This window comes from Hipposideros armiger, unplaced genomic scaffold, assembly GCF_001890085.2.
Source record: "Hipposideros armiger isolate ML-2016 unplaced genomic scaffold, ASM189008v1 scaffold_146, whole genome shotgun sequence".
NCBI classification, from domain to species: domain Eukaryota; kingdom Metazoa; phylum Chordata; class Mammalia; order Chiroptera; family Hipposideridae; genus Hipposideros; species Hipposideros armiger.
The window spans coordinates 173,155-190,385 of NW_017731496.1; the positions used below are offsets into that span (position 1 = coordinate 173,155).

Sequence of the window (17,231 nt, forward strand, 5' to 3'; positions counted from 1 at the left end):
ACAATATGAGAAGTTTCAGAGGCCCTGGAAGGAGGGAGCAGCTGTTCCGTGCTACCATCCGAGTAACTCTATGCCTAAGAAGGAAGAGCCACTACCATCTCTCTTTCAAGGCATTTCAGTGTTCCCAGCAGTTCACCCATTCTATCCACTTCATTAAAAATAATAATAATAATAATAATAATAATAATAATAATAATAATAATGAAAAGTTATCCAGAGAACTCTCTAAGCTGTCTCAGAAATTATCTTTATAGAAAGAATCTTAATTTTTCCTCCAAGACAGTTTTGCCAAAAATCACTTTAAGGCTGCATACGTGGGCCTCTGCACATGTGTTATAATCAAGGTGTGTGGAAAAAAGACGGAGTAATTGTCATGCCATTTATGATACTGGATATCCCTGCAGAATAGAAACAAGTGGAATGATACTTCAGAATTTAGGTTAATTCCTTTTCCCTTCTAAACCTAACATTCTTTCACATTATTTAACTGGACATCAAGATATTCTGTTAAAATTGGTCAAGATAGGTATAATTATTTCCATTTTAAGAAAATAGAAACTAAGGTACAGAAAGCTTAATGATTAAAAGCACAAGGTCGGCTAACAAGTCCGGAGGATATCTGGCCCCAAATCACAAGGCAACAGGATTATAGGATTAACTAGAGGACAAATATCAGTTATCTCTATTGCCTCTGCTGTCTTGACTGATGTTATCAATTTAAAGAGATAGGAAGCTCAGGTTCTTTTGTAAACAAAATTTAAAGTGCCCACAGGAAATGTGCACCAGTACCTCCTCCAATTAAACCTATAATCCTGACAGTATTTCCTTGTATAGGTATCTGTCTGTCTCCCTTTACTAGGTTATAAGCACCTCTAGAGCACAGTGTCTCCACTGGCTTTACATGACCACTTATCCATGTCCTGTTCAAGCCTGGCTGTATGCTTGAATCACCTGACACCTGGACTCCCCCACAGAGATTCTAATCTAATTGATTTGGGGAGATGCCCAGGCATAAGAAATACTTTCAAGGCTCACCAGATGATTCTAATATGCAGCCAAACTTGACACTAACACCAATGCTTTATGTATCATAAGAACACAATACGTTTGTTAAACTGAGTTGAATGTTAAGGTTGATACGATAAAGTTTGGAAAATATTTTATTTTTTTCTGTGACATCTTACAGAAGTTGTGACTAATCTAGTGCCAAATTTAGGAATAAATGTTACGGAGTAGATGTGCCTAAATATATTACTTGGAACTTCACTCTGGAAGTTGGTCCATTCTGGTTCAGATGCAAAGGTGTGGGTCTACAGCTCTAGGATGGCAGGAGTTGATCTTCATTTTGGGAGTGACAGGAAGGTGCCTCTAAGCTGAAAAGCTATGATGATACTCTTGGAATTGGGGTTTAGCCTTAGGTTGGTGTGGAATAAATTAGGTCTTAAAAGTGACTGATCTGTGGAAGCCCTAAAGATCTTGGAATAAACTGACCTCATGAGTTGGTTCTTTTGTTAATCTGAGCCCTTTCAGGGGTTTTTAAATCTCAACAGCCTCCTTGGGGTCCTGCATGTGACCAATAGCCATGAGGCAAGCTAGCCAGCCACCTTGGCCTATCTCAGCCAGGATTCTGGCCTGGGTAAAAACTGGAAAGGGTATGAAGAGGTGATGGACCAGATGAAACCATAGGCACATGTGCTCCACAGTTTCCACTTTGCTGTGTACGAGTAATTCCCCGCTGTAGATGATGCTGTTTTAGAAACATGCCTCAAGAAGGGCAGAGCAGCAACTGTCTCAAGCAGGAGGATGCTTGGTATTGAATGATAGTTGGGGGTTTCCACTTGGCAAATATATTCCCCTAGGCAAGTAAAGTTTTCTCGTAAATTGCCCCCCCTCCCCAAGTTATAATAACGCTTTTCAACCCATGAGCTTGAAGGCGAGGGTTGTTGTTAATGAGAAAAGATTGCAATTTCAAGTGCTCTTGTTACGAAAAAATGCTATTGAAAAACTATATTAAAATATCATTATCAGTTGAGCTTATCTAACCGTTGTAGATAATTCTGGGATTTCCTTGGGCACCTTTGGTTTAACAAAAGTCAAGAACTAGTTAATATTTCTGATCAGTAATAATGTTATAATTATACACTTTTCTTCCTCTGTGGGTTCCTAGCTATTATTCTAACAACTAGAACTAGCTTCCCAGGAGAATCTTCCCAGTTAAAGAAATAAAACATGCTTTCGAAGCCAGGAGTTAAAGAATGTGCTCCAATTTACCATTGTCTTAATTAATTTGTCTTCAGAAGTATGAAATAACAGCTCTGTATGTAATAATGGAAACACTTGGCAAAATCTTACCAAAACTCTTTCTACCATGTTTTCTCCAAAAACAAAATCAGAACTGTAGCTTTTAAAAGAATACTGATCTTCATTTTGTTGACATCTAAAGAAAAAAAATAAGCATTTGCTATTTAAATTTATGAATAAAACCATTTTAAATCTTACCACATGAAATTATGAAATGGTTTAATAGAGTTATATAAAGTAAATAGATAGATATAAAAACATCCACTGCTAACTTTTGTTTATCTGTACTTTTTGAGAAATACAGAAAAAAATGACATTGGTACTTTCAGGGACATAGTCAACGTATTTGACAGCTGTTACAGTGTTGCAGCATAGGCTGAGACCAGTCCAAACAGGTCCTGTGCCCATTACTGAACTGGCCATGTGATCAACAGCCCTTATCCTTTTGCTCTTCCAGCACAGATTCTCCAATCTCTAATCGCCATTGTCCTCTTCCCCAAGTGGCCAATGCTTTTATGGATCAAAGGACGCCAGGGCAAAAGCTAAATCAATGTAAAAGTATTACTTGAATGTGCATTGGTTTATTTTTTTTTTCCTCCCAGAAACTTTTTTTTTTAAATATTAAAAGTGTTTTGCATGATGAGAAACTCAAAGACATGCAGCCCTCTATGTGTAGGCAGATATGCTCCAAGGTCCCCACTGTGTCCCAATGTCCCCAGGTGATTGCTTTGGTACCTGCACAGGCCCTAATCTTGAGTCCAGTTATGTCCACAGCTAGTTTTAATCTCTCAGATCAAACATGCCTTCATCACTGGTGATACTAGTAACTATTAACTTTCATTTTGCATATTTATGCTGCTTTATTTGTTGTCTATCCAATCTATGTCAATAAGTAATAAATAATGCCAAAAGAGAATTAAAAGAAGGAAAAAAAGAATGCCAGAGAAAGGGGAGGAAAGGTTAATCTAGTAACCAGATAATGAATGCCTACCTAAATAAAAATTTAGCTATACCTATTTGAAATGTTCTCACCCAAGTCAATGAGACAAGGGACACAATCCAATATTAACATGATATTTAAATATTAGACATTTTGAAAAGCATTTTAAACATGTTCTTTATAAATCCTGCTTTCAAACAGAAATCTTGGCAATTTATCTGTACAATGTCAGAAAATCATTTTCTGTAAATGGCTATAAGATAAAAGAAGCGAGAATGAAAGGATAGCATTTGTTTCCTCATCATTAACTTACCCTACTGATGTAGCACCCAAAACATTCTGGTTGATAGACAGCTGGGCTGAAATTCTGGCACTTGGTAAATTTTTACTTAGCAAACAGGAGTTCCTCTCAGAAATCTGAAAGAAAAGAAACCCATCAGAGAGTTTATTTAAATTCCTTACTATTGGAACATCAGACAAGAAAACAATATAGTTAAATGTATTGGAAATTTAATATGTACAAGAACTGCTGTAAGCATTATATGTACATAATCTCACAACAAACATGTACTCCTCACAATAAATTTCTATACTTTGTCCATCTATTTTCCACATTTTATAGATGAGTCAACTCACCTAACAGGTTTAAAAAACTTGGCCTGGCCAGGAATGGGGCTGACATTTGAATATGGATCTGACACCAGCGACTGTACACTTAATCATAAAATTCAGAAATCCCACTCCTTTTGTTGGTACTTTTACTTTTTTAGCCAAATGGAGTTAATTCTCATTTCTAGATTAGTAAATCTGTCTTTCAGGACTATTTAATCCCTGGGAATGCCCTAAGAGCTTCACCATCACCACCACCCAATATAAAAGAAAACTCCATCTCTTGATGTAAAAACTTTCAACTAACTGGTGACTTAATTAATTAGTTACTCTGTCTATACACATTACCTCCATTCATGTATAAATGAAGGAGTGAGCAATTTTAGAACTGGAAGGAACCCTGTAAATGATCTAGTGTCTCCAGTGTTTTGTGGAGGAACTCACCTTCTTTCCCCCACCAAAAATTTGCAAAGATATTATAGGGAATTCATGTCTTTAAAGGTAGATAAGGTCTGTTTCCAATTTAATTTTATAATTAATTAAGAGAAATAATTTTTTCCTTTATAAAAGAATTCGAGAGCTGAGAAATATGTATCAAGGGAGTATGTGTCGTTGGTTAACAAGGATCAAAATACATGCTCATGATTAGTCAGAAGATTTATCTCTCAGCCAAAATGATAGTTCTTACTCTTATATTACTTATGATAGTTTTATTGGTCATATAGTGTTTAAATTATACAAAATAAGTGACCATTGATTAATGACAGGATGAATAAAAATTGCTCTGATTTGGATATACAAGGTGTGATCAAAACACATGGTAAATGTTTAAATTTTAAAAATTATATTACAGTAAAAGACACATTGTACTAATCCCCCTCAAAATACTCCCCTTGCTTCGAACACACTTATCCCATCGTTCTTGCCACTTTCTGAAGCAGTTTTGGAAGTCCTCTTTGGTGAGTGTCTTTAGTTGTGCCATTGTGGCTGCCTCAATGTCCTGAATTGATTCAAAATGTTTACCTTTCATGGACATTTTGACTTGGGGAAAGAGCCAGAAGTCGCATGGTGCCAGATCCAGTGAATAAGGTGGATGAGGACACACCATAATGTTATTATTTGACAGAAATTGCTGTACCAAAACTAATGTGTGACATGGTGCCTTTCCACTGTGATCACAAAATACAGTGAATGCTGCTGCCAAGTGCCATCCAATGGAAAGGCAGGGATCTTCAATACAGGAAGTGGTGCATGGAACCTTAGTAACAGTGTATGACAAGTTTCAACTTGTTCTGTGCAGTCAGTTGGGTGTGATCTACAGTTGAAAGAAGGTATGTTTTAAAATGTGCCCTAAATCATCCTCCAACACGACAACACTCCGTGTCACATACCACTTCTGGTATGGCAATTTCTGTCAAATAAAAACATTACAGTATGTCCTCATCCACCTTATTCACCAGATCGGGCACCGTGTGACTTCTGGCTCTTCCCCAAAGTCAAAATGATTCAGGACATCAAGGCAGCCACAACAGTGCAACTAAAGACACATACGAAAGAGGACTTCCAGAACTGTTTCAGAAAGTGGCAAGAATGATGGGGATAAGTGTGTTCGAAGTGAGGGGGAGTATTTTGAGGAGGATTAATGGCAATGTGTCTTTTACTGTAATAATTTTATTTTATTTAAACGTGCGCTGAATTCTTTGATCACACCTTGTACAAATTAATAGGGAACATAAAAATAATGGTTTTATAAAATTCACCTAGAGAAAATTTTCACTAGATCTATAAATTACACTTCTTTTTTCAGAATTCTTACATAGCATTTACTTCTTGTTTAGAGTTTCAAAGGTCATCATTAAATAGAAAGTTCAATGATGGGCATATCCCATTAGGCTTTTCACTAATTAAAAGTAAGCTCTCTCTTCATACCCTCAATAAGTTATTCTAGAAGAAATGCTTACAAACAATAGCCTGAAAGTTTCTCTTATGCTTAATCATTTAGGAAGAAAATGCAAAAACTATATTAAATTTTATTTTTTAAATATGTAATGAAGACTTTAAAAAATTGTGCCAAAGGAGAAATATTGATCTACTTTTGATATCATAACATGTAATAAAAAATTTAACATATAATAGGTGGTACATGCTATTCCAAAATCAAATGCAATATAACATTTTATAAATTAATCAGCACATCATAGTTTTCCTTATAAACTTAGAAAAAACAACATCGTCACTTCTTAAAGAATTTAAGTAATATGGTGATGATTATTAGATTATATTTAAATAAAAACTTTTAATAATATACTGATTTAATATATGTGTTACTTAAAAAACACATCATAAACCATGCATAAATGATAAAGCGACTTTGAAAATTCACAATGGCTCTCACGATATCATATCTTACAAAGACAAAGGTTTAAAAAGACTCCCTCACTTCACTAATAAAAAGAGAAGTTTGGGCGCTTGTTTCCAAGAATGCAAGCATACATAGTGGCAGAGGTGGGATTAGTACCCATCTGATGTTTTTCATTGAATCGATGAAATCACTGGTATTTTTAACACTCCATGTGTCACTGTCTTTGTGTTCAGTGTGGAAAAGCAAAACAAAACTAGGTGGTCAACCCTCAATAATTTAGCTGGAAATAAAATGACTGATGGAATTAACTCTCAAATTTCGAACAAATTATCTGGTGTCCCATTCCTCTCAAGTGTCTGCTACTGGAAGATACAACTAGAACTATATCTGCATGGCCTGAGCAAAATGAGTATCTCCTTCAAAAGGCCCACAACCAGTGATTCAGCCATTCATACAGTTGGAGGAAAGAACTCTTATCTGTCTCCACAGGCTCCCCAAGCCCTCCCATTTACACTGGTTAGGTAGTTGCCTGCTCCTGTCATCCATGAAGATGGGTCTGCAGTGGATCCCTGGTGTGACCTCAACCAGCAAAGCCACACTAAGATTTTGACTAGCTGGGGATACAGAAAATCCCTGTCCATTTTTTGACTTGTGACTCGCAGCCCCTGCCACCTCATAGCTCTCCTTATTCTTACATGGCATCAGTGATGGGAATAAGACCACAGGGGTTCCCACTATACAGGACCCAGCTTTATAGTTTTGGAGAGACCACAAGAATCATTCCTGGGAACCACTCTCCAATTTAAGAGAACACATTTAATAAGGTTACCGAGGGCTTTTTGCTGCCTTTTTGCCATGTTCCTCCAGCTTGGCAGCTGACTCTGCATCAGCACAAAGCTCACACAGCCCCTAATTCTGGATGTGGGGCCCACAGCAACCTACTAAAAGAAAGGATGGGGAATTGAGGTCAGTCCTCCCAGAGCTTTATTACCTTATTTTTTGCTTTTTCTTTAGTCTTGCAGTGTTCCAGTGCATTGTGTGAAAATTTTTTCCTTACTTTTTCACACCTTTGAGCTTGAGGTGGCTGCAAAATAGCAGGTCTTAAAACATGTTCAGAATGTCTCACAGGACCTTAAGAGAACAGAATTAATGGGTCAGTATATCTTTAGTGAAAGACTTCTTCCTCCATATTTTTGGCTAATGCTTATTTTATAAGGCCATCATTATATGAGGGGTTAATGTTAACTAATCAAACTCAAAATAGCCAGTGAATTGCCTACTCCTTACTCTCGGCCTAACCTTTTTCCCAATCACTACTTATTTTGACCAGGAGACTTGGCTTACCAAGCACATTCCTTCATGTTTTGTCACTCAGCCCCAACACAGACATATGCAGATGAACATATAGTGGGTGGCACAATGTTAACTTCTGGCATTTTTGTAATAGAGAAACTGCATACCTTGTTCTGCACTGTTTATGTCAACATTCCTTTTCACAAGAGTTGGTGTCATAAAAACATTGTTTTTCTTCACTGTAAGAAAAAATATTTAGAAAACTTTCAGTCTATGAGAACGTGGCAGTTCGACATTTGGATTTTAACAGTTTTGTACAGAACTCACCAGTAGATGTCAGAGCTGGCACTCACAGTAGGAGGCAGCTGCGCATGAGCGTGCTGGCTCTGCTGAAAATGTGTGATGGCAACATAGTTTTGTTACATAGTTCTGCTTACAATCAGACATTCAGGTGAAAATTAGGTCACTAACAGGACAGGCATTCTTTAGAATCATGAAGTAGAGTACGGAGACAAATTCTACAGATTATAAAATCTAAATTGGGAATGAACCCTCTGCATGCATTAACATGGACTTCTTACAGAATGTTATAAAACTGTTGGTAAATTCTGCCTGTCTCCCCACTCTAATGATACCCGAAGAGAGAAGTTAAGGTAATCATGATGCTAGGTTATTTTTCTATGTATAGGATTAGTGTATATTCCAAAGAAATCATCCCTTGGTTGCAAATTGCAGAAACAGCAACCTTTGAGCATTTGATTAATGGAGGTGAGCAAAAGAATAAGAATTGTTTCTTCAAAGTATTATAACATATTATAAATGTTGGGGTAGGGTTGCTTCTCTGATTCAAAGTCTTTATGATCTTTATTATTGAAAGCCAACAATGAATGGACCATGTAAAACTACTATTTTTCTCCATTCCAACACAACCAATATTCTGCACCTGAAATGAAATGGTGCATACTGATATGAATGTTTCTTATTCATTCTTTCTGTGTGTCTGATTTTTAAAAAAAGAATTGAAGGAATTACTTAGATAAGTTAAAGCCATCCTCTTGCTTTTTGCACAAACATAATAAAGCAAATCCTCCAGGATTAGGACCCCTATTCTTCTTAATGTCTGTAACTTGTCAGTAGACATTAGAGGGGACCTATTGAGTTAGAAAGTATCTCCTCTGTATCTAAAAGGTGTCTGACATATTGTTGCTCAGTCATGCTTGGAATGATTAATTCATTAATTTTAATACTCGCTGGTTTCCAGGTAGATGGGGATCAGTTAAAAAGAAGTGAAGTTTGTATTATTTATTTCTTAGTGGCAAACTTAACTTGGAAAAGGCAGTTGGTTGTTCAGTAGAAACAAAAACACACAAGAATATAAATCATAATTTTAATGTAGAAAATGTTTCAACCATTACAAATATTTTATTACATAAAATAGTTTTACTGAGCAAAACATTATAAATTTCAAATAAAAACAAGTAATGTTTTAATTAGTGAAAAATTCAAAAGGAATCATACTCTAAACTTTAAAATATAAATATCAATCATAACCTTTAAAATAAAAATCTAAACTATAGCTATATATTGAAAATACTGTATATTGAAAATATATATTATAAACTATATAAATGGGTGATAATAAGAAAACAAAGAAAGTTATTTTACAGGGCTGCCTTATACATCACACTGCTATCATAAGCATGAAATCCTAAAAAAAATCATTAATGCAAACTTTCTACCAAAATAATTAGATATGCTGTCTGGTTGGATACTTTGCTAAGACCTCTATTTTATTTGCCACTAAAATGTCAGCATTTTACAGCACCTGAAAAAGGAAGATCATCATTCATGAGAATAGACTTTTAAAAGTCAGTGTGTCAGGCTTGAAGTTCTAGAAACTATTACCTGGTCCAGAAGGGGGGAAGGTTGGGAGGTCATTGAAGGATGACGATCTCATTCGCTTCTGGGACAAGGCTGACACTAAAAGCAGATTGCAAACTGAAGTGAATAAGGAAGCGGGTTTTGTGTTACTTTTGACTTAGATTTTTGCTGTTTCAGAAAATTTTCTATATCACTAATTTAGAAAAAATATTTGTATTTTTATCAATAAAGTGTACCTCTGGTGAGGATTATAAATGAATTTCCATTCAAGTCAGTAAATATTTGAGTGCTCACCATGTATAAGACCCTATTAGGCATGAAGATGACCTCAGGAACTCACAGTGGAGGAGACAGACACGCACATAAATAGCTGTATTATAAGGAAGAGCACGATGCAATCGATAATAAAATGAATCACTGGAGTGTTTTGAGTGTAGCAAACTCAGTCGCTGATTTCCTCAGAATACAGTACTATATGATAAAGTGCTTAGAATAAAGTGCCTTTTTAAAAGGCAGACATCTATTTATTTAGGTAGATGGTTACTTAGGGGAAAATGACAAGTCTTCCTAATTAAAAAGCTAGTGCATACTTACTGCAGAAGCTGGAAATACAACAAAATACAAAGAGGAAAAAAACCCAAATCACTTGTAATCTCATTACCTAAAATAACCATTGCTAACATTGTGGCTATATCCTTTCAGTCTTTTTCCAATGTTGATAAATTCATTTTTAAAATAGTGACTCACTGTACAATCCATTTTGTAGCCTGTTGTTTTCATATAACAATATATTATAAACACTGTCCAGTGGGTAGACTTTTAAACATTATCCATTTGGAAAGTTTCTTAGAAATTTCATACTCAGTAAACATAACACTGAACACTCAGTGGTTAAGGATATGCCTACCTCCTTGGGACTGAGAATCTGTAGGATGCAAAGTAAAAGATGAAGACCTCATGCGCTTTCTTGAAAAACCATTGCATTCTGCAAGAAATTCAATGTGAAGGGTGAAAGGATTGCAATAACAAATTATCTTCAACCAATGATATGGAGGGATAATAGAATTTCATTTTATCTACATAAATTATCACTTGATAACATTTTAATTCCTGAAGCAAAATTTTGAATGTTAGGATTAAAAGCTTAGTGATTTTAAACCAATAGGCTTATCAATCCTAATATGAAAACATCAGAAGCGAGTGGATTCAGCAGGAAATTGCGTACAAATTCTGAGATTATATAGAGAATGTTTCAGGTGGGTTTAGATACAGGCAGTAGAGAATCGTGGGATTTTAGAATTGCTAACATCACTATTCTCAGGGACTCCCCCCACATCATCTTTCAAAACAAAAGTAAGTCTACTTTCATGTTGTTGTTTTTATATTTTTTGAATTTTATTTTAATTTGGAAATATTTTCAAACTTACAGAAATGTTGAAAAAATAGTACAAAGAATTTTCACATGCCTCTTAGCCAGAGTCACCAATTGTTAACATTTTGCCTCATTTGATTTATCATTCTCTATTTCTATACATATTTTTATGAATCACTTCAGATGAAGCTATGTGTATTATGCCACCTTACATCTAAATAGTTCAATGTGTATTTTCTAAGAACGTCTCTTTTATTATCCCAGTAAGATGATCAACTTCAAGAAAATTAATATAACATACAATACTCTAACCCACCAACCCTAATTTTGTCCATTGACTGAAAATGTCCTTTATAGCATTTTTCTCCTCAGTCTAGGATTATGTACAGCATTTGATTGTCACAAGTTTTTAGTCTCCTTTAATCTGGAGTTTAGTTGCTCAGGCTTGCTGTGTTTTGAAGAATATAGTCCTCATATTTTGATCAAATGTTTTTCATTTCAAGTTCTAATGTAGTTTAATCTACATTTTTCTGTTGAAATCTTTATTAATTAAATTTATTGGGATAACACTGATTAATAACATTATATACATTTCAAGTGTATATCTTTATAATACAACATCTGTATAGTCTATTATGTGTGAGTACATAGTACTTTCATGTTTTAACACAAGAATAAAACATTAAGTTTTATGTAGTCTGTGCCACATGCCAACATGCTGTGTCTGCTTATTTTCTTCATATAAAGACTGATTTTGAAATACAGGATGTAAATCATACCATGCTCTGCTGCTTCACACAGGGTTTCTTCTGCAGGTCTCTGGAAGGAAACAAAGCTGCCAATGAGAGCTGAGGGCTGTTTTCACATCAGATTTCCACCCTGTCACTCTATAAGAGGATTCTCCAAAGCCAGGTTTATTCAGCAAAGCTGGGACAAAGCCACTCACCTTTATTCACTAGGCATGTATTCAAGAAAAAGTAAAGTCAATAGAGCAGTTTTATATTTCAGTGACTGCAGAGTCCCTGCAGGAGCTCGCTTAAAATGAGGATTTTGAAACACCAGCTCTTGGATGCCAAAGCAGTGGGCCTGGGCTGGGGCCCAGGAACCTGATTTTAAACAAGGGCTTTAGAATTGAGTGTTCCCTCAGTTAGCTAGTATTGTGGGTAGTATCTGCACAAACAAGAATGGATAACAAGAAAATACTAGTTAAGCTAAAGTGAGAATACTTCTAGTCTTATCGTTTGTCTTTCAAAGCAGGTGATTTTAGCATGATGCCGAAAAATCAGATAGGGTCCTTACGATCCCTTTTTAAATTAAATATTGTAGTTTACAACTTATTTTATACTCAGTTTTAGGCTGGGTCGGTGGTGGAGACCCATAAGGAGACTTAGCCCTCCTAACTTCTTTTAGTCCCTCCCCTCTCCAAGTCACTCCAAAAAAACCCCCACAATTTTAGTAAAAATGACATGGCTTCAAGACAAGGCACTGGCTTCCCATTTCAGCCAAACCATTGTCAGTAAATCTGTACTATATAAATATTCTAGAGGCACTACTCTGTTAAGTGAAGAACAAGAAAATAAACTTATTCGGCAGTGACATCATTTAGTATAGCTAGCGTTTTGGAATGCAATTTTCTTTGTCAAAGTAAGAATCAAACACAGAAAAATAGCTTGAGCTTACCTTAAAAGTTTGTTCTCTCTTTTCAAAAACAAATATTGGTTGAGCAATGACAGATTTTTCTGTAAGAGAAAAACAGGAAAGAAATAAAATGATATTCTGACATTTCTAATACCAACTAAAAATAGTTGAAGGATTTTTGTTTGTTTGTTTATTTATTTTTCCCTGACTTTGGGTAAAACCCAAATTGTTTTATGTGGATACCATAAATTGCATATTTACAAGTGACTTTAACAGTTAATTACAGAAATAACTACTTGGGGAAAGTGGCACTAATATATTTCCATAAATAGAGAGATCATCCCATAGAAAGAACACATTTAAATTGTTTAAGGAAAACAAAAATGTAATTATTTGCCTTTAGAATTTCATCAGGATGTCTTTACTTTTAGAATAAAAAGTTTCAAGGGGTGAAAAATCACATCTGAGAATAGAACTACTTGGATCTGAGCTCAAGGTATATATGGCATAGATGTGCTGTATTCCATCCTTATAAATAGTCCAGAAATAATTTATATTTCCTTGACTAGCATAGCCATATACTAAGTTTTCAATATTTAGACAAAAAAATCAGCCTTAGTGTTACAAAGTAGCTAAAGTTTGTCTTCAGCCCTGCCAACCTTATTAATCTTTTATATTTTCCTATCTTAGGTAGGACAATAGAGAGAAACTCATTCATTCTAGGGTATAAATGAGTGATAACAGCTTTAAATATCAGCACCCCAGAATGCTTAGGAAAAATTATATGGATGTTAAGAATGTGGGCTCTGGAGTTAGGTAGGCATGTGTTCAAATATAAGTTTCACAACTAATTGACTTTATACTTTAGAAAACTTCCTATGTCTGTACCTTAGCTTCCTCATCTGAAAAAAAAAATTAAAATAGTACTTACCTCATAGAGTTTATGTGAACAAAAAAAGGGATTTTTAGATCTAATTACTTAGATTTTAACAAAATAAACAAAAAGGGCCTTAAAAGGGGGTATTAAATATGTGGCATGCCACCAATCTCCAAGCAAAACTCCTAACTGACATTGCTAAATTATGACAATACTTTCTTGATGAATCCAAATACGACCTCAAAACTTTTCTCATTATAAGGTTTCTAGCAATCATCACCAATATTTTTCATCTTGGCATACAAGCTGAGGTCATTTGCCATCCTTAGGCTGAATAAATAAACTTCTAGCTGAGGAATTTCAAGGAATTATCAGACAATTTTATCTCTTATATGCCAGAAAGTCATTCTCCAGTTCCCCAAAATCTTATCCCATAAGACCGTGTCATAAACTCCGCCAGACCACCCATTGTTAAGCTCCTGGGACCATGTGAACTTGTGTACCTTTTTTCAGTGCAATGAGGTAAACTGTTCACTTTTTATGTAAGTGCTTACTGCATTGTCATCCCTTGGAGCCAAGTGAGCCACAGCCGAAAATACTCAATAACATATTGCTAATCGCATCATTATTAAACTACAGCTCAATTCTTTGTTCTTTCTTAAATAAGCTCCTTTTCCAGAAACATTAGATATAAGAAAAGAGGTCTCTTTCCTTTGAAAGGAAATAGTGTTTTGTGAATATGCAGGGGAATATTTATGAATTAGACTAATAAAAAGCCTCTTCCGGACTGGACTTAGGAGAGTCATTCTTAAAATATCATGACTTGGTCTAACCCTGGACAAGTAACATGACTTTCTCTCTATCAAAACATTCAGCTAAACACAGGCAAAATGAATCTCCAATGGCAGCATGAAGGAGGAAATTACAAAGGATTACTTGCAGCTTGGAGGGCATATGGTAAAGTAGAAAGGCCATTTTTATTCATTAATTCCATATATATTGACTGAACATTTTCTGTTGTGCCAGCCACTGTGCTGTGCTCTAGGTATTGTCTGACTGAAGGGTCAGGGCAGCCACCTTCTTTCCCTGACACTCCCTAGCCCACTAGTTAGAAAGCAGATAATCTCTATACCTCTGCTTCCATCTGGATTCTCTCCCTCTCTCCCAAGCAATTCTCTTGGCTCCCAAGACAAAGCCAACGTAAGCATCTATCAAGCCATTGGGTCCATTATCAGTTTTCTTACCTGACCCAGCAGGAAAATTTGAAAATAAAAGCAAAGTCCTTGAAATTATATATTCTTAAATTTTTCCTTTATTCTTTCTAATATATTTATTAACCAACCCAGTTACTCAGCAAGTATGCACTAAGGGGTGACCATGTATGAGGCACATTGTATGGTAAGAGAGAGAAGACAAGTGGTACACGATGAAGCTGAAGACGAGGCTGGAGCTTTGCCACGCTTTGTAGGTTGTGCCAAGGAGTTTTGTTTTGATTCCAAGAAAAAGAGGAAGTCAATAAGAGATTTAAAGCAATGGAGCGATTCACTGATACGCAGTCTATTTTTTAAGATCACTCTGCCTGCTATGTGGAAAACGGATTCGAGGGGGAAGGGTAGAAAGAAAGGAAATAGCTAAGAGGCTAGTCTAAACTCTAGAAGGGAGCTAACTAGGTTGCTCTGTCTTTCTTGTTAATCTTGCATCTATTTATTTTTTTTATTTTTGAGGCAAATGGAAGAATTAGAAGTTTAAAATACAGTCTTCTGTTAAAACGGATGAAGATGAGGGAGTGGGTAGGGAGGAGAAACTTAAAAACTTAAAGATTAATTTTGATGCTTTGCCTGTCTTAAGGTTCATTTAGCATTGAATGAATCTCGATATTCAGTGTTGTTTTCTGAAATACTTCATTAAGAGAAAGCATTTATTCATCCCACACCTATTATTAAATACTTTTTACATACAAGAAAGGGCATAAAGTACTGTCAATATAATTCAATCTCAGTTCGCCTGTCATTCTGCTCCACCATGGAGGGACGCTGTGGGCCAAAGGCTTTTATCCATCATCTTGTCTAGTTTAATTTGAATCACTTTGTGGGTTAAAGATGGTTTCTACCATATTTACAAATGCTTATTTACAGATTAGTAAACTAAAGCTCTAAGTGACTTTCTCAAAGTCATGCCACTAGCAAGTGGCAAAGCCTTTAAACCCAGGGTCTCGCCTACAAAATTATTGGTCTTAACTCCCACCTGTATATGACTCCCAAAGTCATATACAACTTTACCTGTAAAATGTCCTGTTCTAAATATATAACATATATAATTCAGCACCATGCCAAGGAGAAAGTAGTATAAAAATGATGACACTTATATTTTTGCAACTTTGTCAAAGTTGATTGACCATACATATGCACTTCTACTCCCTCCTGAAATTGTAAATCACAATGAAATAACAATAAAGGGTTGGGTTTATGTGTTTTTATGGGGGAGCGGTGGGTAGGGAAGCCACCACAAAGACAAGGAAAACCCAAGACAAATAACAGCAAGAGAATTTTGGAAGCTGCGAAGTGAAAGGATGAGTGGCAACTGACTTAGATCAGGAGAGCTGAATCTTAAACCATCAGTGGGGTCGCTCCAAAGCAACATGCTTTATCCCACCAGGGAAGCGCCAAAAGTGCATGAATTGGTATCGCTAAGTACTTGTGGAGTCAGAGGTGAAGTCTGGCTGAAAAGAAGAAGTTTTATCTATTCAGCAACAAAGCAACTGTCCCTCTCCTACCCTAGCAGACGACCGGAGGGTTATTTCCTGGAAAAGATCAAACATCAGGCACCATTTCAAGTGGAGGCTCTATAATGAAAAGAAGGGGATTAGGTGAAAGCTTACATTCTATATTAGTTTCCATTGTTGCTATAACACATTACCACAAGTTTAGTGGTTTAAAACAATACAGATTTGTTACCTTACAGTCTGAAGCTCAGAGTCTAAAATGGTCTGGCGCTCAGGGGAGAACCCACTGCCTTGCCTTTTCCAGCTTCTAGAGGCCGCCACATTCCTTGGTCTGTGGCCCCACATCACTTCAGCCTCTTCTGCTGCTGTCACATCTCTTTCTCTGCCTCTGACACTCACTCCTTCTTCGTCTTATTTTTGTGATTGCATTGGGCCCACCTCAATAATCCAGGGTAGTCTCCCCCATTTCAAGAGCCTTAGCTTATTCACACCTGCAAGGTTTCTTTTCCCATGGAAGGTACACATTCACAGGTTCTGAGCATTAGGATATAGACATCTTTAGAGAGCCATTATTCTCCCTACCAAGCAGACAAAGTGTTGAGGCCCTTAGCGCTCTCTCTCTCTACACAGTTCACAGAATGCTCCCAGGCAGGTTTATCTCCTCCAGGCAGGAAATGAGAAGATTTTTCTCTGGAGAGTCTAACCAACACAAAAGAAAACACTTAAAGATATTGACAAAGGAATTCCCCAATGAATGGTCAAGCCAGATGATGACTTTTCCAATTCAAGTACACATAACTACCCATCAGCTTTTAACGAGAGCCCCTTTTTTAAATACAAGTTGGCAGTCAAGGATCACCAGATATAAAATGCAGAGATTAAATGAGTAAACAGGAGAAAAGTAAATTAGATGAAAAAGATTACATATATAGTATACATATGCATATATATATATTATATATTATATATATATACACACACATACATACACACATATATACCTATATTCCTCATGTAAATGTACATATACCTATATTCCCCATATATACACACATATATATATATATATATATATATATTCCTCATAAAGATGAAACATCCATGAAGCAAAAACAGAGTGCTATTTTTTTAAAAAAAGAACAGAACAAGAATAAGCTTTTAGAGATTAGACTTTAAAATTTCCCCAAATTGAAAAACATGAATTTCCAGATTGAAAGAGCCCATCCAATGTTCAGG

At 35.8% G+C, this 17,231-nt stretch overlaps 1 protein-coding gene across 3 annotated transcripts in view; it reads right to left on the reverse strand.

Annotated features, from left to right (window-relative positions):
- RANBP3L (RAN binding protein 3 like) overlaps positions 1 to 17,231 on the reverse strand; it is a 48,038-nt gene that overhangs the window by 9,834 nt on the left and 20,973 nt on the right. The window contains exons 2-9 of one of the 3 annotated variants that reach the window (XM_019650726.1): positions 12,439 to 12,497; positions 11,538 to 11,577; positions 10,294 to 10,371; positions 9,411 to 9,485; positions 7,673 to 7,744; positions 7,204 to 7,343; positions 3,555 to 3,658; positions 2,353 to 2,437 (exon numbers count right to left, since the gene is read on the reverse strand). In XM_019650726.1, the coding sequence (XP_019506271.1) occupies positions 2,353 to 2,437; positions 3,555 to 3,658; positions 7,204 to 7,343; positions 7,673 to 7,744; positions 9,411 to 9,485; positions 10,294 to 10,371; positions 11,538 to 11,577; positions 12,439 to 12,497 (653 nt within the window). Of the gene's footprint in view, positions 1 to 2,352; positions 2,438 to 3,554; positions 3,659 to 7,203; positions 7,344 to 7,672; positions 7,745 to 9,410; positions 9,504 to 10,293; positions 10,372 to 11,537; positions 11,578 to 12,438; positions 12,498 to 17,231 lie in introns of all 3 variants that reach the window. The other 2 variants (XM_019650725.1, XM_019650727.1) reach the window with 2 other exon arrangements.